Here is a 22,178-nt window from a genome sequence, read left to right as displayed (position 1 = left end):
AACATAAACGTCATAAAGCCGATCTTTGAAATAAAACTGTTTCATTCTTTTATACAAAACTTATATAAATTAGATTGTATTTTGTGTGGTGGGAAAATTCGTCTATGTACACAATTTGTTTGCTTATAAAAATACTGCTTACAAAAACTAAAGAATTTAATATTCGCAATCATAAATTAAAATTAATATAAATTGAATAATAAATTAAACTTTTTAACGGTTTTAAATAATTTCGAACAAGTTAATAGTAAGAAAATTGAATAATTTCAAATAAAAAGGTGAACGAATTGTTCGGATTATGAAAACTTATCAAGACGTTGTAACCAAACCAAAGGGGTTAGAAAACTTATTTGAGTAATGGAGGAAATCTCAAGCTTTTTTAGGCTCGAGTTATTAAAACACTACCCTATCTGCAGAGAGAATCATTAACCCTATTCGTAATTAGGGGGATGGGGCTTTTTTGTGTTCGTTGGTCAAACATATGTTCAGTGTAAAAATTCATAATTTTTATATAACTTTTTTTTGACACCTAATAATTTTCTTGAGCATGATGACAATTCTGACAGTAAGGTGTCATAAAAATTGACACATTCCCAGTACAAATTTGAAAGGTCGAACCTTCATTTTTTTCCGTGGCAAATAGGCCGAACCCTTAAAAATACGAACAGCAGTTAAACAATCAAACTGACGTATCACCCAGTGATGCTAAAATAAATTTCGGTACTCTCATCTTTTTCAAAGTCTCCAGTGAATAATTTGCTTGAACAGCCAACAAGGCTTGTTGTTTTAACGACATATCAAACTCCTCCTCAAGATGATAAATCTTAAGAGAAACAAAATTGAAATTATCCCAACAGAATAATGATACTTCTTTGCCTGACCAATTGGCATCAAGTGTGTAACAATATGGCGTCTCCAGGCTGCAAGACAAGTCTAGCTTGTATAACAATTGACAAGAAAACGGGTTGAAAATGTAAACTTTTTTAGTGAAACCAAGAAATAAGCGAGTGATGTTTTGGAAATGATGTACATAGAAAACTCGCTTGATGCCGTTTTCTTGTTTCAAGCGATCATATTCGATGTTCCGTAGTTTCTTATAATCGAAAAATCTCCTTTGCGGTACAGACGCCCTCTTTAAGGCTTGTTTCACTTGATAAATATCAACCTCGTAAAAATTATCCTTACTTTGAGCGAAAATGAATTCGCATTTTAGTTTGTTATCGTAGATAATGTACGGATCGACACCATAGATACGTGACTCCGACGGCGTAGAGCCGTCTATAGGGTATAAAACATGAAACGAACGTGAACCAAGTAATAACAACGTATTTTCGAATTCATTAAATTTGATCGAATTAATTTCATAGTCCACATTCTTCTGCAGTAGCGAATCTAACGAGTACTGGTCAGCGGTTTTGTTATAATTTATTTGGAAAACGAAAACAGTGGAGTGTGTGAAATCGTAACGAAGAACAAGAGCTAAAAGGTTCTTTCTGGGAGACAAACATAAAACAATTTTCTTGAATATATCACCATTCCGACCTTTCATTACTAACACATTCTTGTAAACGTCAAAATTTGATATTTTAGGATTTTTCACACTTGAAACCAGTCCACTATGCTGGAACTTTAGAATCGAGACGCGAATATACGTTTTAGGGGACTGGAACGTAACACGTGACTTGGTATGCTGCAATAAAACACCAAAACTTAAATCAGGACTAAATGTGACCATTGAGTTCAAACATTTTTCGTTCCCTTTCTTTTTGTTGATTGACTCATTGATAGACCAAGACTGTCCAACTTGTAACCGATTGTTTTTATAGTGGATCGAGTTCAGTGTTATTTCTTGTTTGCCAGATAATGAAAACCAAACAAGCGTCCCATCATCTATAATGCGGCTATTAAACGGGAACTCTTTGTGTAAAGATTTCCCGATTTCTAAAACCGGTTTGTAGACCGGGATTCCTTGTTCTTCATCTTTGATTGACTGGGCACGACTTCGACGCCTGAGGGGCCTGGGTATGAAATGCTTCTTTGGGGTGGTTTCGCTTGTACCACTTGTGATATTAAAAGATAAAGTCATGTTGATGGAATTGCATAATTCTTATCTTTTCTGAAGAGAAAATAATAATAACATAATCATTTTTTAAATTGGGTTAATCGAGACAAAAATTGGGGAGAAGGATAATCCCTGGATTTCACTAGCAACACTAAAAATGCTTGTTCCTATCTGAGTGTTGATACACCCCTCGTCTTGGATTGGAATTAAGATCATGTTCAGACGTTACGGTTCCATTCTGTTCCTAAATGTTTTGATAAAATGGACCCCCAATTAGTTACACAACCACATTATGTTCATAGAATATCGAAGGAAGTATAAACCATATGAGTCGAAAAAAAGATTGGTCTAAAAAAATTGAATTCGTACTAAAGATACAGTAATGCTGACTATTTCAGATTGATCGATCCTAAATGCAAAGAAATCATCGATGAAAAAAAAATTATAAACAGTCTGCCAGTAATGGACGAAACCCAAAATAATTATTCGCCATATACAAAATTTATTCGACCCCTATATTAAGGAATAATCTCTATATGAAATATGGCCTTCATTCAATCGAAAGATCTCCTATCTCATAAAAAATTTAAATCAGAACAAACTATCAAGGAATAAATTATAGATGAAATAAAAAGAAAACTAACTATGGATTAAGCTAACATGGCAACAGACATTCTAGAATTAAGGAATATGAGATCCTATCAGTAGAGGACTATAGATTTTGCTTTCTATATTTAGTTAATGAGTGAATCAAGAGGAGATCCGTTTGCTGGTCCTACGTACGGCGTCTAGACTAATTATTTCTTATTTTGAACATGAACTGTGTTTCATGTCTACTATCGACTAGTACATACATCACTTAAAAAGGTTTGAAAATCAAACAATCCTTTTAACACATTTTGAATATTAGCCAAAAATTCCAAGTAAGAAAGGCTTTAAAGGAATGATCAGCTATGGTTTGAGATTTTTGGCCCTACAGAAACCCTCATATTTCCTTCGTTATGAACCAACACTCCTAGCAAGGTTTAAAGCAGTGTAGATTGAGCCACAGAACTTAGCAAAAAATGCTTCTTATAGAAATCCACTTTTCCTCCACAAAGGGTTTCTTTAGTCTGACGGACGTAAATTCTCACAGAACAGATACGAAAAATTCGTTCCAAAACCCACCAGAAACATTTCTAAGAACCTAAGAGATTGAAAAGGCCCAGAAAAAAGAGGGGTCGAAGAAAGATAACAATCAAGGACGTGACTGTGAGAATCCGATTCTAAGAAACAGCTTTCACCTCCATATTTATAAACAATAATCCAATTTACATTAAAACGCAAAAAAAGCAAAAGTTGAAGAACAATTAAGAACAATTTTTATTAAAAGGCTTGACCTAGACCACTTTTTTTTCACCGGAATCTAATTGGAGTTATATGAAATCACTATTTAGTTGGAGTGATAACCAAATTTTTCGAGTTATTGAAATTTTTTTTTGCAAAAGTTAAAGTAAAGAAATAACTCTTTCTCTATTCGTCTTGAATTTAAAATGGGACGCACAAGGAAAATACATTACCCTTATTATAATCTCATGATTTTAAAACACATAAAAATTCCCAAAAAATAAGTGTACAAAAGATGAAAATCAAAATATAATAGCCGCATCCTTTTTCACTGTTCAACATAAGTGTACAAAAGATGGAAGCACAGAAAAGTGAGCTTTTACAAGAGAAAGACAAAGAAACACAATCCTTCGTGTTATTTACGATACCTATCTTGTATTGAAAAAATATTGAAAATATACAATGTTGCAACAATGTTGTGTATAGAAGATGCTAGCCTAGAAAAGCAAACATGTCATATTAGCTGTCGAACTTCCATAGAAAGCGATATAACAGATAAGATTCGACCACGAACTTTCCTCTTTCAGAACCACTGTCTGTCATTCTATCACACACCTACGCCAAATTATATCTCAACCAGATTGCAGAGAGAGACAGAGACATATCGAAAACCATGTGCATGGATGAAAGTCATTTAAGAATTACTTATCAAAGAATTAAAACCATTATAGCATCGTCACTAATAATTGAGACCTTTTATAAGAAAACACAAATTTGGCTGCATTAAATTGGACTCTGGATTCTGGATATAGTGAAGAGGAACCTGTCCTTTTGATGCGAATATCAACCAAAACTATAAGCTTTTATCAATTTTACACATAAAGACTATTATAGGAATAAATGAATTTCCAGGCTCGCACAAAAATAATTTGAGCAGCATTTTATCAATTTCTTATAGCGCTATAGTTTCCTTCGCTTATAGCTTTATTGCTCCTTCAGGGACATTTCACAATAAGGATAGGTCATTACAAGATATACAGCGACAATGCAATGACGCAAATAGAGAGGTAATAATACCTTCTTAGAAAAAGAGCAAACAAAGCAGGATATGTTTGTGGTACAGTACAAAATAAATAAACTGGAGCTTTTCCATAAACATTTCTCTTGACTAAGGAAACCGTGGGTTTAAGCTCTATAAGAAGATATGTAATTCCAAGTAGCTTGAGTAGATTAGGACGGGCGTAAGGGTTGATTTTTAAGGCACTTGAGGGTGGATTCCTGAAAAAATCTCTGTCTGCCTTCAGCACGGTACGGTTCCTTTTTTTTAAGGACTTAACTTTTTGTGAATCATAAAACACAATTGAAATGTTCCCTCTTTCAACTGATTAACCAACTCGGACGGACAATTCTCAAAAGTTAATTTTCGAGGATCTGGTTGTGACTATCTTTTTTTCTAATCTAATAGCCATGAGGACAACGAGATACCTACACACCCTTTACATTCATATAACTCGTGATATGAAGTGTATCGATTAGAAACTTTTTTTGAAGAAAATAATCGCGAGGTCTATGGTTTACTAGAGCAATTGAGCATTGTAAACTTTTTATTGTATATATTTGCTGAAATAAACCGCACTATAGTAGAAGGTTGTTTCCAGAAGTAGGGAAAATAGCTTGCGTTGGACCAAGAGAAAGGCTGGCTTTTTTGAAAGCTCATTTTGAATTACACCAATGTCCCGGGGAGTGGCATTGAAATCTTACCCCAAACGACGGTAGTGTGGAATTTTACTTTTAAGCACTTTTACTATCATGATATAACCCTCCTCTGTAATTGTAATTTCGTACAGAAATTGGCGATTATCGTTTAATTACACATTAGAACTCTTATGAGAACCGATAGTAAGGTTAAGTTAAGGGCTTTCCTATGACGTCACTTTCGATTTAAACCGTTTCCTTTTCGAGAACAGAGAAAAATAAAATCCCTTGAAGGAAATTAGAAAACAATTTAAAACTCGACATTGTTCCTGAAAACTCGATCAGAAAGCGCCATACTCTGAAACATTTGGCTCAGTAGAATTTAATACACTACTAACCCAGAAATTATACTTAATGTTTCAAGAAGATTTCACTGGGTGGGCAGTTATTTTCCCCTGTTTTCCTGACATGGCAGATTTGGATTTTTTTTTATTATTATAGAAGTATATTTCGCAGGTCTATATTGACCTCTATGAAAAAATCTCATTTAAATTTACGGTTTATCAATAACGGTCTTTTTACACATTTTCTTGAAGTAGAGCTTAGCCCGAGGGCTACCTCTCACTTTCCCTACGCAGCATTCATCCTTCTCATTCTTCGTTTTCTCTTTAGCTTTTTTAGATTTGATAGGTTCGCTTTGTTTACACTTGGTTTCCCTGACACGACGATTTTGTCGAGTGTTTGTTTGTTTTCACCAAAGAGAAAGTACAAAACGATGAACAAAACAGTTTGAAAAAGTAAAGGAAGGCTTAGGGAATTTGAAGAAGAACACTCAGGGACAATTTGAATATACAGGGGTTTTCCGGCAATGAACGTAAACTAGTAAGAAAGTTCGTGAAAAAATTCCCCGTTCCTTTGATTCGTCCATAAGGTACTTTCATTTTAAAGAAAAACGGTAATAAATACTGTTCTCCAAAATAGTTTAAAAGTAGTATGGCATCAGTGATTGAAAAGAGAGGAGTGTGCAGAGTATCAGAGTATGTTTATGTTGATCTGGCTTGGAAAAGATTATTTGCAAAAAAGCTAGGGCTGTATATCTAAAACAATGAGGACTAAACAAGGGTTGAAAGTGAATATTGACAACAAAGGATACAAATACAAGCAGCTTGTCGAACAAGAAGACAATGGACACCATGAAGACGCTCAAAATATTGTTGAACAAAACTCGACGGAGGGAAATGATCAAAATGAGAAGCTTGAACATCTAAACAAACTCAGCGTTCATTCAATGGTACGTAAACGTATTTTAATTAAAACCAAAAGATATTTGGCTGAGCCTCAATAGCTTTGATTTTTCACGATTTTTTATGAGAAACACATATACCAGTGGATACCTTTTAAAACCTACAACAAAAAAAGATACCCCCTATATCCTTATAGAGAAAACAGTAAGGATTGAAACTTTTTCTGGTCTAGGTCTAGTAGTCAAGGCTACCTTTGAATTTCTTCCGTGGGTATGGTTTTTTGTAAAAGCTGCTAAGAAAATTTTTATTGCTTCGTGAAAAAATGCAATTTTAGCTATTTACCCCCTTAAAACCTACAAAATGGTTTTCTTGAATAACTTTTTATAAAATAGCCTTTTGGTCTCAAATTTTGAACAGTGATTCACTGAAGTTACTAAGTTACTAACTACAATTACATCATTCGTACCTAAAAATCAAAAATCAAATTACACCTTAAAACCTACACTATTACACCTTAAAATCTACAAACATTGACCCCTTGCTCAAAACTTACTGAGACTGTGAAATTGCAATTCAGATGCTGAACCGTGATTCAATTGATCAAATACTTGCTAGAAATCCATTCCCAAAACAATATTTGTATTTTCAGGATTTAATGCCCATAATGTAATTGCGCCTGTTTTTTGTCAAAAAACGACTTTCAAGGGTCAAAACTTTTATTTAATTCATTTTTGACCTATGTTACTAATGTTTTTCTAAATCTCCATGAAATTCGTGACATTTTGGTATGCAATATGACCATGTTTTGAGAAAGTCGATTTTCAGATTTTATTGGCCACTACCATAAATGAGAACTTTGAGGGTCTTATGATTTCTTTGGGATGTAACCATGGAGAAGAAAATGATTTTTTCGTACCTACCATAAGTATAGGTACCTAAAACAGGTACCTTAGATTCATTTGTGTAATCTCCGAAAAAAGGTCCGAAAAAGTTGATTTTTTGAAGGAATTTTTGAAGGAATTTTACGACACTTTGCGATAATCAAAATTCTTGAAATTAGGTATCTTATGAAAGTACCTATATTAGAGATTGTATTATACAATATTAAATTAAGTTTGATGGTTAAGAGAGCCCAAAACCCAATTTTGTGGTTTTAAGGGGTATCTACTGGTAGTCTCTTAATCAAAATAAGACTATGCTCACACTATGTCGAATAACTTTCTGGGCATTGGGAATTTTTATATTTGAGGCCATAGCAGTTTATTGGAACATGCTGTAGTGTGCAACCTAAGTAATGAAATTTGTACCCATACAGGAAGCGTTATCGGAACTGTCAATCTATTTAAATGAGCTGACGACAGGAGCAAATAATATCATTGATGTGACGGTCACTTTGGCGTTGTTCGAAGCTTTCCATCGTCCAGAGTTTAAAGATTATACGGAAGAGGACAAAAGCCTTCATCAACTTATCGAGTCGTTGGCTTGGATTGAACCTGAGCACTTGGGAATCGAATTTGATTTGAAGGTTAGTTTTTCATTGTATTCACACTCAATTGACACCTGTTTTATATTTTCTTGAAGGAGTTTTAGTGATATCCATGTAATAAAGATTATCTACGATTTAAATCTAATCTCGTAACATCCACTCTGCGCACGACCACGACGCTCTGCTCTAAAGCAAAGGGACTCGATAATGTGACGTGTCTCTAGCGGAACAATGGCCTTTAGATCACAGAAGTGCCAGAGCAGAGTTATCAGAATCTGTTCAGAGAGAACTACTAAAGTTAATTGTTAATTGTTGTCACAAGTGTACAAGTGTATCAATAAGTTCGAATAAATTTGGCTCCATTTGACTTCGGTAAACCACAAAACAAAACATCATCCCCATCCAAACAACCTTTCATTACCTTTTTAGGACGATAAGATTCTTTCCAACTTCTCACACGCTGTTTACTGTGTTGCTATGATGACAACAAGAGACGATCCATTTCAAATGATCAAAGATATGGTGGACTGTGTTAAACATGTCGGACAAGCCGCAAAAGATGAAGTTCCAGCAGATAAACTGGTTCCCATGGTAACCTTTGTTCTGTTAAAAGTAAGCATTTCAATATACTTTCACGAGATAACTTAAGGTCCTTCTTTGCATAGTACCGCCACCTTTTTGATAGAGGGGACGAGTAGTTTAATTTAAAAAAATGACGTATATGATTTGGGAGGGGTGTGGCTGTTTCTTTTCTTATGGGGGAGATGGGACGTGAAAGAGGTGATTTTATAAGCGGCATTTATTAGAGGACCGAGGAGACCTAATTACATGCTTTTGGTTGCAGTATGTTCTATTGTTAAATTGCGGTAAAAGCTTCGGGTGGACTTAGGTTATCACTGTGGCAAATCCTTTTTTCGATTTGTACCGAGTGAAAAGTGCACGATAACAATAAGTAATCTGTATTCATTCAGTCAATGGCATTCTAACAGTCTTCAATTTATTTTACATTTACATTGGTTTTCTCTAGAGCAACCCTCAAAAGTTGTATTCCCACTTGAAGCATATATCAGCGTTTTTCGAGTTGAACATGCAGACACACGGAAAACAGGACGATCACCGTATCAAATACGCCATCCCTTCCTTCTATATGAATGAAATGGGGTATTGTTTTATCACCATGCAGGCCGCCGTGACTGATATTAAATCAATGATTGTTTGCGAAGACACAAAAAAGATCATGGACGAACGGAAAGAAATCTCACAATATTACATCCAAACTGAGGTATCTATATCATAGCACCTTTGCCTCTCTTTAATTTGATTTTCAGGTGGCTAGAACTTTTCTTCGAATCAAAGAAATTCGAACTATAAAGAGTATTTAGTTGTTTGTTTGTTTTAGTTCGAGTTACAGTAAGATCCGAATAGAGGTTCAAATTAAACAGAATTGACTATACTTATATTAAATGACAGACAGATCTTCCCCAACATATGTATTTTCATACGAGATTTTTAGAGTTCGGCTGTGCTTCTGCATCTCAATTGGACAGACCAGACTTAAAGAAACAAGTTTCCAGGCTAAAATTTATGTTTTTTCTCCATTAACGTATGAAATTCCATATCATTGGAAGCATTTTTTCATACTGATTCAGAAATGAAATCTCGCAATCCATTGAAATTTACTAGGAAAGGTTATTGAAAAAATAACGGACCAGACTATAGGAGTTAATTTCTATGAGATCCAATAACTTGAAACCAATTCCACTTTCTTAGAATTTGGAAGCATCATTTTCGGATAATTACAAAGAGAGGATGAATGAATACTTCAATTATTTGAAAGAAATATTAAACGAATGCATTGCTATGCGTATTAACATCCGTGACGCACACAGGGAAGATATGGAAGCAATTGCCAAACGACTTGATGACAACAAGCTGCATGCAAATATTGCAAAGACGGTTGGACTTTGTTGCTCCATCGGAGGTAAATGAATTTAACATTCTATTCTCAAAGTTTCCAAGTTCAAGGGCCTTATTCCAGGGATCTATAAAGTATGACTCGGAACTTTTAGCATAAAAACTGGCATGAGAAACTACGTACATTTTTGCGGAACCAAAAATCTCAGCATCTCCGACAACTATCGAGGATGCAGTATAATTTCTTACTGACAAAATATCATTTCGAAACAACGAATAATCTAAATTTATGAAAATTGCCATCTCCAATCAAACAGGACTAACTAGACCGAGCATTCGAGAGTTCTATTAGTAAAGAGATATTCATAACAAATCTAACATTCTACTCACAAACTAGCGCATTCTGTCTTATTCAATTTTTACAGGTGGTATCGTCGGGATTGTTGGTTTTGGCTTGATGTTCACAACGTTTGGCGCATCCGCCATTATGATTCCCGTTGGGGCGAGCATTGGCGGAAGTGGTGGATTGGCGGCCAGCATCGCGACATTTGCTGAGTACGGCATAGCAAGGTAACTGACTCTCTATTAAATTAAAAAGCAGTTTTAACTGTCTTTTTTATTCAAACGATTCAACTCAAATGATCTTTCTACATTCAACAAACTTCTAAAATACACACTTTATAGTGAAATATAAAAGTGACAACTCTAGACTTGTTGGCTTTCGACAATCTCCTTACTTTCACAATTCAGATCAAAAACCAATCAAATCAAGAAGAAACGTGAGGAATACGAGAAGAAAGTTATAGAGCTTTTGTTATGCATCCAAAACATTGGAAATATGGTCGAAGCATGGGGAATACGGCACCAACATGTTCTTGGTACAGCTGGCAGAACATTACTTCTCTTAACCGACGTTGTTGTTAAACTAGCACGTCTTGGAGTCGCAGCTGAAAATATTGGAGATGTAGCTGCTAACGTGTTTCGCCTTGCGGGCGCCGCTGGCCGCGGATTGGCTATCGCAGGAGTGGTAATCAACATCGTCTTACTCCCAATAGACATGGTCTTTCTCGGAATAAGTATCAAAAACATTATCCAGAAATCTCAACAAGCGAAAGCAATACGTGACTGGCTTAACCAAAATTTACCGGACGAAAATGAAATCGACGAATTTGTGACGAAATTACAAGACTCTGTTTTGGATTTCAGCAGTGACGTACGTGGACAAAAAAGTAAAGAGACTCTCGAGCAGCGACAAGAAGATCTGAAAACCGCTTTGAATGAAATCAAAGAAATGGTTGAAAAGAAATTAGCAGCTTAGGAAAAGCAACGCTGGATTTTTTAACTTTTGAACTGTGTATATCGTAGCCGTGGTGAAGTGTTTTGTGCCGGACAGAATATGGACTAACATATGAAATCACCCTCTTGAAGCCAAAATATGATACCAGATTTTAAAATAAAAATTGGCTAGTAGCTGAAACTTGGAATTTAAACTATTTATAGTGAAAGTAACTCGGGAAATTTCAAAGAATCCAAAAAGCAACCACTTGAAATACCTATTTCAGACAGGCTCTAATGTATTCAAGATGGTTTTAAATTCCTGTACATAGCAAAAAACATTATGTCACTCGAATAAGAATACACAGTTCACTCTCTCAACTCGATCTAGATCAATTCGAATTCAAGAAAGATAACCATTTAACAATACTCTCCAAATGAGTAAGCCAATACTATTTTGTTCGATTTACAGAGGTTCGAAAAAAGAGGTTCAAATTAGAGAGAGAGAGTTAACTGTATGCTTAACAAATATAGAAAAATACAATAGCGAAACGAAATTTAAATTCAAATTTAAAAAAAAAATGTCGACATATCCTTTCTATACTCCTACTGTTTCTACTTATCATTATTTGTTGAGAAAACATGCAGCCTGTTTGAAATAATTTTTTTGGTCCATAATCTTGTTTGTTTATTTACATTTCCGAAGCTAGTAAAGTGACTGTGGAGATATTTCAAGCCTAACATTGGAATTCGATCTCCTCTAAACAGACCAGAAATGGATCATGTTTTCTTTGTTTATGCAGTAAATAGATTTCCGCTTTGTTAGAGAAATTTCCAGTATAGAGAAAAGAGCCTCGGCCCTACTCAATAAATCGTCTAGAATTGCAATCTACGAATTTTCTGAAGCTTATTATAATAGACGCGTGCCAAAGAAAACGTTGGACATTTTTATTCAGAGGCGTGTCTCATCGGTATGAAGTTTTTTTAAGAAATACAGTACTTGGGCAAAGCCTCGTTCGGGTAAATTTTTTCCAATCTACTGTAATGACGTTGGTTAGTTTATGTATACCTGCCTAAATCCCTCGAATCGTGAGGACTGGGGTGTTTCCCCTGTGTTTCCAAGAAGGACGTTAAGTTAATTAACCTTTAGGAAGTTAAACTTTCAATTCTCGAAATTTTCATATTTTTTTCGATTATGCAGTTAACATCAAACGGCGCTACATCACAAGTGATTTTCCTAAGCCACTTCTATTCTAGTCTGTAAAATACACAACAAGAATTGTAGGAAAATCCAAACTAAACTAAACAATAAGGAGAAAGTGATTTTAAAGATATTTCTTATTGTGATATGGAAAAAAGACGCGCCTTTATGCTGACAAAGCACAATTCATAAAAAGGGTGCGGGTGCGGTAGGTAGGAAGAGAAAATTGTTATTTCTTTTCTTTAAAATTGTTGTGTGAAAACGCAAACGTTAGGAGGTACATTAAATAATGATGCTCTTTAACGCAAACATCGAGCGGAATCCAATAGAAAAATCCAGCCATGACTACAGGGTTTATAAAGAGCCCAGTGGTCACCTTCTTGATAATTTCCGTTTGGGAAAGTCCAAAAGTTCATTAGAATTGATGACTGCCCGTAAAGGTCTCCTTTTATATTTGCTCAAGTTGAAAAGCAGTACGAAGACTTTATAACCATGCATGATTAGTACCATTGATAAGTTAGCGATTCCCAATAACGTAAAAGCCGTTAATAACCGAGTCTCCTTTTCACCACTTAACAGATACGATAATATGAAGACCTGGGTTGTCGAGACAGCAACGGTGATGAATTTAGTCTCGTTGAAGTTTGTTGGTAAATGTCTAGCTCTGTAGCTTTGTATCAGACATAACATGAGTAAAAGCTCAATATAAACGAAGAGACCTTGTCTATAAGGGTATAGATGACATCTATAATATTCCGTTATGGTTGCGTCATCACGTTCTATTTGGTACACGTTCGTGTTGAAATACGTTAGAACGATAATCAAGGAGATTTGCACCAGAACGCATACAGAGATTGTGCTGAAGATGAGGAAATTAGTTTGTTGGATATCCTTCGATGTTTTCCTTCTGATTCTCTTACTGTTAAATATGGATAAATATTTTTGAGCCTTGACTAATGTAATGGCTGCTGATGTTGTCCACATGCAACCGAAGATGAGTAACCTTGAATAACAGATTAGTTTACTTGCTGGGAGTAGTTGTGATAGCCCCAGTGTAGATAATATGAAGTGTGTTGTGAGTTGGATGAATAACAGGTTGACATCTGAAGCTTTGATGACAGGTGTCAAACGTCTTCGGTAGAAAATCAATAAAAAGAAAAGACAAACCGCCATACAGGCAACAGATCCAGCAATCAAAACCTGGGTTTCTTTTGCAGACAATTTTCTCGGTTTTCTTTTGTATGGAAGGCATACAGTCCGCTCAAAGTTGGACATTGTATTTTTCGGACATTCCACGCAATGTGTTTGATTGAGAGTGCGTATGGTACCTAGTCTACATTGACGACATTGCCAACAACATTTGACTTGGTCGTTCAGCAAAATTTTTTCCTTTCCAGCACTGCACGAGCCTAAACAAAATTTTCTGGTGTCTTTCAAAGCAATATTCTGGATTTTATTAGTATTTTTGTACAGGTTTATTGACTTGTCTTCTAAATTTCGGACAAAGCGTGGTTTTAAATTGACATACGGATATTTCGCATCAGAAATCCGCTTGTAAATCCTATATAATCTTTTCTGCTTCATAAAAGGAGTTTTATATGCCCCACCAGCCGGCAACTTCTTGATCACAATTTCGAAAGCGTCTCTTAAAGAGTGGCTGAAAATCGTAGATACCTTTTCGACATCTCTCATTTTCGAGGACTGTGGGTAAACGTCAATCAAACTCTGGTCCAATTCGTTTTCACTTAACAAATCTGTCAACAGGTCGAAATCTTGAATCTTCTTATCAAAAATGATCGATTTTGTAAGATGTTTGCTTTCGTTGGAAAGATATTTCAAATAGCCCTTTTGGAATATAATCAAATCATTTTTTGTAGTAAGGTTATTAGATATTTGAACTTTACTTCCCGTTGAGATCCAAGTTAAAGTCTCGTTGTTCGGTTTTAAGCCACTAACCAACTGGACTAGCTCTCCAAAAGCATTTTCCGTTCGACTGTTTAAAACTAGAAAAATGTTGGAGGTGTGAGAAAACATGATTGTTGATTTCAATTTATCTTTGGTGATGTTATTTGTTGGTATATCAAGACGGGCAGTTATACAAACATTCATTTCTGATCGTTTCTGTCCAGGAAAATATTTAAATTCAAGCTGTTCCATTGATTTATGTTCTTCTTCGATAATATTAAGTTCCTTTACGTTTAAGTCTCTGATCAACTTTATAACACTCTCTCCAAGATGCTGAAGGTTGATTTTACCAAATGTCACACCATATGCTTTCCCGTTGGTCTGACCTTCTTCATTGGTAATTGGAAAGTGAGCAAATGTGAAAAGCGGTATATTACCAGCTAATAAAGCATATCTAGCATTGTAAAGTCTCCAACTAACAATTGTGGTAAAAACGCTTAAAACATAGTAAGGTCTGTTCACCAATTTTGTTAAAAGAATGTCCAAGAAAACTGACGTACCGCCTTTAGAAAAGCATGTAGCTTCATAAATCAAAGATCCGATTTGGTGTGGTTGGTTCTGAGATGACCGAACCAGTTCAAGGGTTGTCTGTTGGAAAATTTCACGCGCGACAACACCTCGCGGGGTGTAATAAGGATATCTGTGTCTCAAACAACTGAAAACTCCAACCAGTAAAAATAAAGGTCGTTTGGCGTCCAACTGTGTCGGTAAAATAAAAGTCCTGTTCTGGCGATTACAGATATTTGTTTTGTGTTCTTTAAAATCAAATCCGGAAACCATTCCAGATTGAGAGAATAAAAACATTGCTAAATGAATAATGATGTATTTTAGCCAATGTTTTTTACCAATCATCGCGTGAATGCTTTGCGTTACGTTTTCCAAGTTAATGATTGCTTTTCGCTATTTTTTCTTATAGTTTTTCGGTAATCGGTAATAACTCGATCGGAGCTGTGGACGGTGAAATTTGTTGTTCTTTTTGTCCTCTTTTTAGCAAATGCAGGAATCGCAATGTTGAAGCCCTCTTTTTATACGTTCAATCAAAACACAACATCCAAGTACTCCAACTAAAATTTTGCTTCATTTCCGAAAAAAAAAAAGAATTATTCAAATAAATCTCTCCTTGATAACTGATACCATACCGAAGCAATGTTTCCCCTATTTTTTTCCTTAAAGACTTTTAAATTTCTTTACTTTCTACTCTGCAGAATGCGAAAAGTAAAAAAATAAAAAGTAAAGAAAAAATTAGAAAACGCAACAGTAGAACAGTTTTGTCTCCTAATTCATTTTTTTTCTAATTTATTTAATTTTCTCAAAATCAAATTTCCTCTCTATGGCTCATAAAATAATTTGTAAAATTTCACGCCTTGAAAATTACATAAATTGTAATAGCAATGAAAATCAAAGAAACATGCCAAGAAAGTGATTGAAAACCCTCCCCTTTCTAATAGTAATGTATCTCAAAGGAGCCAGTGTAAGAAAACTATTCTAACATTACTGGAGGGGTACATCACAAAAATAAATCTAGAACACTATTATAAACCAAAAATCAAGAACAAATCAAAAGAAGAAGATAATGAATCAAAATCTTTAAAAAAATTTAAGTGATTTCCCCCTCGACATTGCTAATTAATAGTAAAATGATAAAATGTCGGTCTGATAAAAATTTAATCATTCTACTGATAATCTCAATTCAGTTGTTCAAACATTCGAACAGCTTGGGCGTTTCCCAGACATTAAACATTCACGATAGCTCAGTTTGTGCTCTGTGTGTATTACTGCTCCTAAGGTTATCTGTTCAACCCCAAATAAGGTCATAAGGCCTTTTGATTATGGCTAAAACAAAGGTTGATTTATAGAAAAATAATTTTAAAAAGTGTTATATGTCGCTTCTTTACCATCAAGAAGAATCGTCTTGAATCAAAATTTGAAATAGAAAAACAAAAAACTCTAAAAATAATAATAAATGTTTTGAAAATCACGCACCAAAAGGCGGTAATAGGGTTGGTCGAAGAAAAAATTACAGTCATGTTGTGACCCAGCATATATGTAGTATCTAAAATCAAAACTGTTCCATGGTCCTGCCCATATCTTTTATTATCTTCATTTTCTATTTCAATCAAAAGTATTTCCAAAACTCGGAAGTACAGTAAATTAAAGGAAACTCTTAAAGGCGGACACCTCTGATTAGTGGACGATTCTATTTTCCCCGGCCATTCATCCTAATCATTCCTCATGAAAAAGTTTCCGAAAGGCAGACACTCAATTAGCGGACCCTCCGATTAGCGGACTAAGTTTTTTGCATGAAATAACCAAAACCCTACTTTTTCCTCTCTAAAATTAGCGGACAGTGGATGGTCAAACTGGTCACAGTCTTTAAAAAATTGAACAGGATTATTCATCCAAACTATTTATTTCTCAGACACTTCAAAGTTTCATTGAATTAATTGTCACTATGAATGTATGATGTTATTAATGGTTCTCAATAATTCCACACATCAAATCAAGAGAGAAATAAAAAAGGCAAAGAAACTTAACTTACAGTGATTAATTATTGTTGGTTCCTTATTATGGTTGGATCAAACATTGGTGTCACGTGTCAATCACGTGTCAATCCCATAGGACGATGATTCACAATGTACCATTGATTACGTATTTATTCAAACTACCAGTAACATTTCGTTTATCAACGTGTTCTTTTTTCAATTTCATTTTATTTTTTCAAAATTTCCTTTACTTGATTCTGAAATGGAAAAAAAAAGAAATTATACCTTGATAGCTTTCAATCAAATTTGTGCCAAAAGAAACTAGAACGTTTATTGAAATCTGTGAAAATTGAGAAGGAGCTATAACGGCCGTATCACAAAATAATCAAGCATGATAAAAGTTAAGCTATTGAGACTCAAAAAAAAAAACAGAGTGAATAAAAATCATACGAATTAACACAACAAAAATTGATTTAGCTCTTACAGAAAAAAACTTTCATAGAGGGTGGAAGATATTTATTGTCAAGGGGGTATTGAACACAAACCATCGTTTTCTATGGCCAAATTTTATTTTCAGGAGCAAATCAACATGTCCGAGGTAAAGATGAAGTGAAGACTGGAATTAAGTCATTGATTTTTTTCTTGTTTGGAGTGCCTTGACACTTGTAATATTTAGTGCCAGTCTCAAAAGTATCTTACAAAATAAGAAAACTATAAATTGCTAGGGGAATCTTATTGCTATTTGATGATAAGTCTGACGAAAAAAATGACTACAAACTTAAATTTAAAGACCTTTTAACCTATGAACATGAAAATCTGTCAAAATAAATATAAGAAAAATATACAATTAAAAACACAGCACTCAATCAAATAAGATCATAAAAAAATATGTACATCTGTTAAAAAACCTAAAGCCTGGTAAAATCCATTTTTTTGATCAACAAAAACAAAAATGTACTTAAAATAAAGTTTGGAGAGGGGGTAAATGGGAGTGGTGAAGTGGCTAAAGAACTATAAATATGATAAAGGCTAGCAGGTTACCATAAGTATGGGGTGAATTGGTAAGAGGTAAAAAATTACTTTCCAATCACATATAAAAAAACTAGTTCTACAGCTTTTATATGCCCGAATAAACATGGTCAGGCTATGCTGATCTGTTCTTTAAAATAAAAGTGGAAAGCATGGCAAGCCAATTAACCTTTGTTACATTACACAAGAGTAGGGAAAAATTTCTGGTCAGTTCATTATAAATTTAAAGAAAAAACCCACAAAAAACTGTCTGATATCATCAGAAGTATACTTTTTCAGCATACTATCAAGGTCCTGAAATAATGATTCTTTATTCATGATCATACAACAGTTTAAGAGGAAAACTGAGAAGGAAGAACTTGAAATGAAGGAAAAGCAGATCAGGAGCTACATTGATGAGTACAAGAATTTGAACACAAGGATCAATATTATGAGAGGTAAAACTTCTATTTATTTTCATAGCCCGGAAATATGGTGTTCGTTCTCTTAAAATGAATTTTGTTTATAATTTATTTAATTTACATTGCAATGCTTAAGTTAAGAGACCTTAAAGGTCTTCTGAAGATTTCAAGCCTTCAATCAAACCTGATATAGGCATCTCTTATCAAGTTTCAAAATAGACAAACCCAATGCAAATATGCGTGAAAAGATATATAGATTTTGACGGGCTTTAGGCACCCGAGGAGGTGGGCAACATAAAAGATTTTAGCTTTTGTTTGAGAAGCAACTGAGAATAATATATTTTAATCTAAACCATCATCTCTATCTTTCAGGAGAGGCAACAGACGTGATAGATCAGATGGAGGAGGCAACCCACCAACTCATTGATAAACAAAACATCATAAAACACCATGAAGAGTACATTCAAGGAGTGGAAACTGAAATCGCAAACTTGAGACGTGCCATCCAATCAGAACATGAAAGTATTGAAAAAGAACAACAACAAATTAAGCTTTTAGAACGAGATTACGATAAACAAAAAGGGCAATTAAATATGCTACAAAAAACGATTGGATCGATTAGCGAGAATAAAGAGAAATTACGAGATATGGTTGAAAAAGTCGCACCCCATGTTGTTCCAATATTGGAAGAAATCGATGACGACCAATAGAAATAAGCTGCTTAATCTCAAAGCAGGTCTTCGTTGTCAAGATAATTGGTTTGTATGGAAATAATGTCACATCCACACTGTAGACATTGACGCTTCCCAGAAAGACATTTAGCACAAAAAGAATGCCCACAAGGGAACACCATGACAGGTTTACGATCTTCAGTCACCATAACTTGTTTACACGAGGCACAAAAATGATTATCCATATACTTAATTCCTTCCATTTTCTTTTGCGGTTTGTTGTTATTATATTTGGTACTGTCGTATTGGTCCAGTTTTAGATTTGTCATGTGCTCTGTGAATGATGTTGAAAGAGACTCATCGGATTCCAAAGTTGAATTTTTTTCTTCATCTGGATTGTCAACAAGCTCTTCTTTGGAAAGTTCTTTGTTATTACTGTGTGTGAAATTTGATGATTTGGCTGATAAGGGTTTAGAAGAAGTTTGTTTCTTAAGAGAACTGTGAGTAAAGGTTTTTGTTTTTTTGTTGGATGGTGTACGTGATGAATCTGGTCGACTCCGAGAAGTTCCAGAACCGTTTCGAACAACAAATCCATTATAATTTGAATTACTTGTCGCCCAAGCCATTGTATCAGACTCTTTCATAGCATCCTGTGTACTTTGTTTTGATTTCACACTTGAGCTTGTAGAACGCAAACTAGAGTGAACAAATTTCTTTGGATTTTTATTATCTTCTCTCTCCTTCATCCATTGGTTTTGCTTTTCTTTCAGTTTATTCACTTTTTCAACCAAATGTTGGTCTTTAGTTCTTTTAGAAGACATTGTCACAATTTACCCTTGATAAAATGATATAGGTATTATTACTTACAAAAATCTTAGGATGCCCTGTGCAGAGCATTTTTCAATAAGGAAACCTAGCAGAGATACAGTAGGTAAAGAAGTCCTTTTTAATCATAATTTCTTTTCCTCTAGATGAATTTTTGTGAAATTTTCAGGAGAGATCCATAAAATTATCATTGATATCATGTTCAAATATCTAAATCATTCTCTTTAAAGGAAAGAAAAAATTGACAATATTTACATTCCTCTAACCTCCACAGTACTAAAGTGCACATTTTTACCTACTGCTTTCACGGTGGAACACGGTGGAGACTCCTAAACGGTGTATTATATAATAAATAATGCCCTTTATTAGTCAAGTGAAAACGAAAAAGAAAACCTAAAAATTACCAAACACGAAACATACAAAGCAAAAAATCCTAATATATATTTCAAACCCTGGGTCAGTCCCAATGTAATTGCAAATATATATGGTGAAGATCAGAGATCTGACCTCAAGGAGAGAAAGTGTTGAAAATCTAAATAAGATAAAGGTGAAACATAAAAAGGCACTAATATTTTTATAAGTATACGTTTTTTTTCCATTTTTTTGAATTTTTCTAAATAAATAAATCTAATCAATCAAACATTCTGTCAAGAAATGAGAATTTTATGCGAAAAAGAACCAACAAACCAATAGACATAAAGTTTATAAAAACAAAACAGCAATCACATAAACACCCCAACCATTGCAATCTGGAGTCCCCGACTTGCGACAGGTGCAGCGGCTTTAAACATATTTGTAGCAATATTTTTTTAAATATATACCAAATAATGATGGAACACAGCTTTTAAAGGCTCTTAACAAAAAGTTTTTGCGTTACATACATCCATTATACCCTATGAAAGTTCTATGATATGTGAAAATATCAACAGGTTAAGTTTCTTAGCAGATCTAGAAATCATTTTTAAACAAGCTAAAATAGAATAGTATTCTTCATTATCTAGTACTGCACAAAGTTTAAACTACCTTAAGTTCTTTTAGAGAGAGAAATATTCTATTACCAAATAGATAGTATCTTTTATTTAGGACCTGTGACAACAATTTCCAGATTGATTTTTTTTTGGCTCATTCGAAAGAATATTTAAAAACTTTTTTGAAAAGGTTAATCAAATAAGGGCTAGCAGATTTTTTCATGGATAAAAGAACTGAGGTCACAACCAAAAACCTTTGGGAGTTCACTATAACCTGCTATAACCCAAAAACACTAATATCATTGAAATGCCCTCGAAAAATAGTAGGGGATTTGGTCAATTTCTGAAAATTCTGAAAATTTATGAAAAATTGTTCCAAAAACTACTTATTTTCATTATTAACAGAACATCACACTCAAATCAACATCAATATGATATGATGCCCAAAAGACCACGAAACACACCTAACCCACTTTGCACCTCATCCTCTTGCGTTGACGAATGCAGCCAAGACGTTTTGACCTGCTCAAAATGCAACAGAAGCGTACATTTCATCTGCACCAGACTTCCACCCTACATGATAACGGTCTGCAAGGATGGAAGACGAACTGCCTGCAAATATATATGTCCAAACTGCGTCACTGTCTCAAGAGATCTACTGGCAATAGTTCCTTCGCCTGGATCGCAACCTTCATTAAAAACGGCTGCCCAACTGTCAAAGTTAAAAGAAACTTTCAAAGAGAATGAAGAAACATTTTTACGGGCAGTGCCCCCCCCCCAGCGTACAATTTTTGGGGGGTGCCAAGAGGCAAGAGGAGGAAAAAGGCGACTCTGACTTCTAATCTCAGCGTCCCTTTGCTTTTTAGACCACCTTGAAATTAGTAGGTTTTAGCAAAAAAATAGAAAAAATATTAAAAAGCTTCGCTTTGCTCACTTTTAATTTTTTCTAAGATATTAGAACTTGTAATAGGGCCAGCCAAAATCCCAACTTTCACAAATTGCCTCCCAAGTTTGGCCCAATTTTGGTCAAACCTTAGCAGACTAAGAGGAAGGAAAAATTGGAAAATTCTGTGAATTTTAAGACCCTCTAAACCAGCTCGAAAATTGTTCACTTTGAAGTTTTCTATATGTGACCCCCCAAGCGATTTGGAGTACATTAAAAATGAGACCGGTCTTGGTGCGGACAGATCGATAAAATGTGCGGCAAAAAAGCGGCGAAACGATTTACCGTGCGGTAAAATGATACCTTTGTATCGGCCAGAAATCATCCAAAAATCTTTTCTAAAAATCCATTCAAACGCACTCGATCGGTCACTAAAGAGCACCATTTGAATAAGTGCGGTATTCAGTGCGGTCATGGTGCGGACATTTTGCCGTTCGAAACGTTTGCCGGCAAACGAGAAATCATAACAAACAGCATACATTTTACGGAAGGGTTTTTTACATGACTGTTCGCCGATTTTATAACGTTCGGCAAAATAAACAAAGTTGAACTCAAGAATTCACATGTGAGCATCGAACATCGAACATCGCAAGTTCTTTTTGTGTGTCCACAAACAAGTTGTTGTTTTGCTTGCTTGAACTCGAGGCTGAAATTCTTACGGCAACCAAAAAAATATAAACAAACGGCGGG

General features: G+C 34.7%; 4 protein-coding genes across 4 annotated transcripts; 2 read left to right on the top strand and 2 right to left on the bottom strand.

Moving 5' to 3' along the window:
* Nucleotides 1–417: 417 nt before the first annotated feature.
* On the bottom strand, nucleotides 418–16,929 carry LOC136817961 (uncharacterized). The gene is made up of 2 exons (XM_067074308.1): nucleotides 16,708–16,929; nucleotides 418–2,116 (listed from the first exon to the last, which is right to left on the bottom strand). The coding sequence occupies exon 2, from the start codon at nucleotides 2,084–2,086 to the stop codon at nucleotides 680–682; it is 1,407 nt and encodes a 468-aa protein (XP_066930409.1). The 5' UTR covers nucleotides 2,087–2,116; nucleotides 16,708–16,929; the 3' UTR covers nucleotides 418–679.
* On the top strand, nucleotides 6,074–11,383 carry LOC136817841 (uncharacterized). The gene is made up of 7 exons (XM_067074175.1): nucleotides 6,074–6,374; nucleotides 7,643–7,852; nucleotides 8,243–8,425; nucleotides 8,841–9,095; nucleotides 9,584–9,794; nucleotides 10,153–10,297; nucleotides 10,478–11,383. Exons 1-7 carry the CDS (start codon nucleotides 6,189–6,191, stop codon nucleotides 11,043–11,045), a joined length of 1,758 nt encoding a protein of 585 aa, XP_066930276.1. The 5' UTR covers nucleotides 6,074–6,188; the 3' UTR covers nucleotides 11,046–11,383.
* LOC136817960 (uncharacterized) lies at nucleotides 12,445–15,306 on the bottom strand. The gene has a single exon (XM_067074307.1). It carries the CDS (start codon nucleotides 15,018–15,020, stop codon nucleotides 12,576–12,578), a length of 2,445 nt encoding a protein of 814 aa, XP_066930408.1. The 5' UTR covers nucleotides 15,021–15,306; the 3' UTR covers nucleotides 12,445–12,575.
* Nucleotides 16,930–17,987: 1,058 nt separating the features above from the next.
* Nucleotides 17,988–18,832, top strand: LOC136817847 (retrograde protein of 51 kDa-like). The gene is made up of 2 exons (XM_067074181.1): nucleotides 17,988–18,117; nucleotides 18,454–18,832. Exons 1-2 carry the CDS (start codon nucleotides 17,997–17,999, stop codon nucleotides 18,789–18,791), a joined length of 459 nt encoding a protein of 152 aa, XP_066930282.1. The 5' UTR covers nucleotides 17,988–17,996; the 3' UTR covers nucleotides 18,792–18,832.
* Nucleotides 18,833–22,178: the final 3,346 nt, after the last annotated feature.

Source organism: Clytia hemisphaerica, unplaced genomic scaffold (genome assembly GCF_902728285.1).
Source record: "Clytia hemisphaerica strain Z4C2 unplaced genomic scaffold, Clytia hemisphaerica genome assembly, whole genome shotgun sequence".
In the NCBI taxonomy this organism is placed as follows: domain Eukaryota; kingdom Metazoa; phylum Cnidaria; class Hydrozoa; order Leptothecata; family Clytiidae; genus Clytia; species Clytia hemisphaerica.
The sequence above is the reverse complement of the archived record's forward strand: the minus strand, read 5'-3'. Positions and strand labels throughout refer to the sequence as shown.

What these genes read in the sequence shown, in the direction of transcription:
- LOC136817847 (XM_067074181.1), top strand. Translation starts at nt 17,997, where the DNA reads ATGATCATACAACAGTTTAAGAGGAAAACTGAGAAGGAAGAACTTGAA. An exon ending in AAGGATCAATATTATGAGAG is followed by an intron (nt 18,118 to 18,453) that starts GTAAAACTTCTA and finishes TCTATCTTTCAG; the next exon opens with GAGAGGCAACAGACGTGATA.
- LOC136817841 (XM_067074175.1), top strand. Translation starts at nt 6,189, where the DNA reads ATGAGGACTAAACAAGGGTTGAAAGTGAATATTGACAACAAAGGATAC. An exon ending in AACTCAGCGTTCATTCAATG is followed by an intron (nt 6,375 to 7,642) that starts GTACGTAAACGT and finishes GTACCCATACAG; the next exon opens with GAAGCGTTATCGGAACTGTC. An exon ending in GCTGAGTACGGCATAGCAAG is followed by an intron (nt 10,298 to 10,477) that starts GTAACTGACTCT and finishes TTCACAATTCAG; the next exon opens with ATCAAAAACCAATCAAATCA.
- LOC136817960 (XM_067074307.1), bottom strand. Translation starts at nt 15,020, where the DNA reads ATGATTGGTAAAAAACATTGGCTAAAATACATCATTATTCATTTAGCA.
- LOC136817961 (XM_067074308.1), bottom strand. Translation starts at nt 2,086, where the DNA reads ATGACTTTATCTTTTAATATCACAAGTGGTACAAGCGAAACCACCCCA.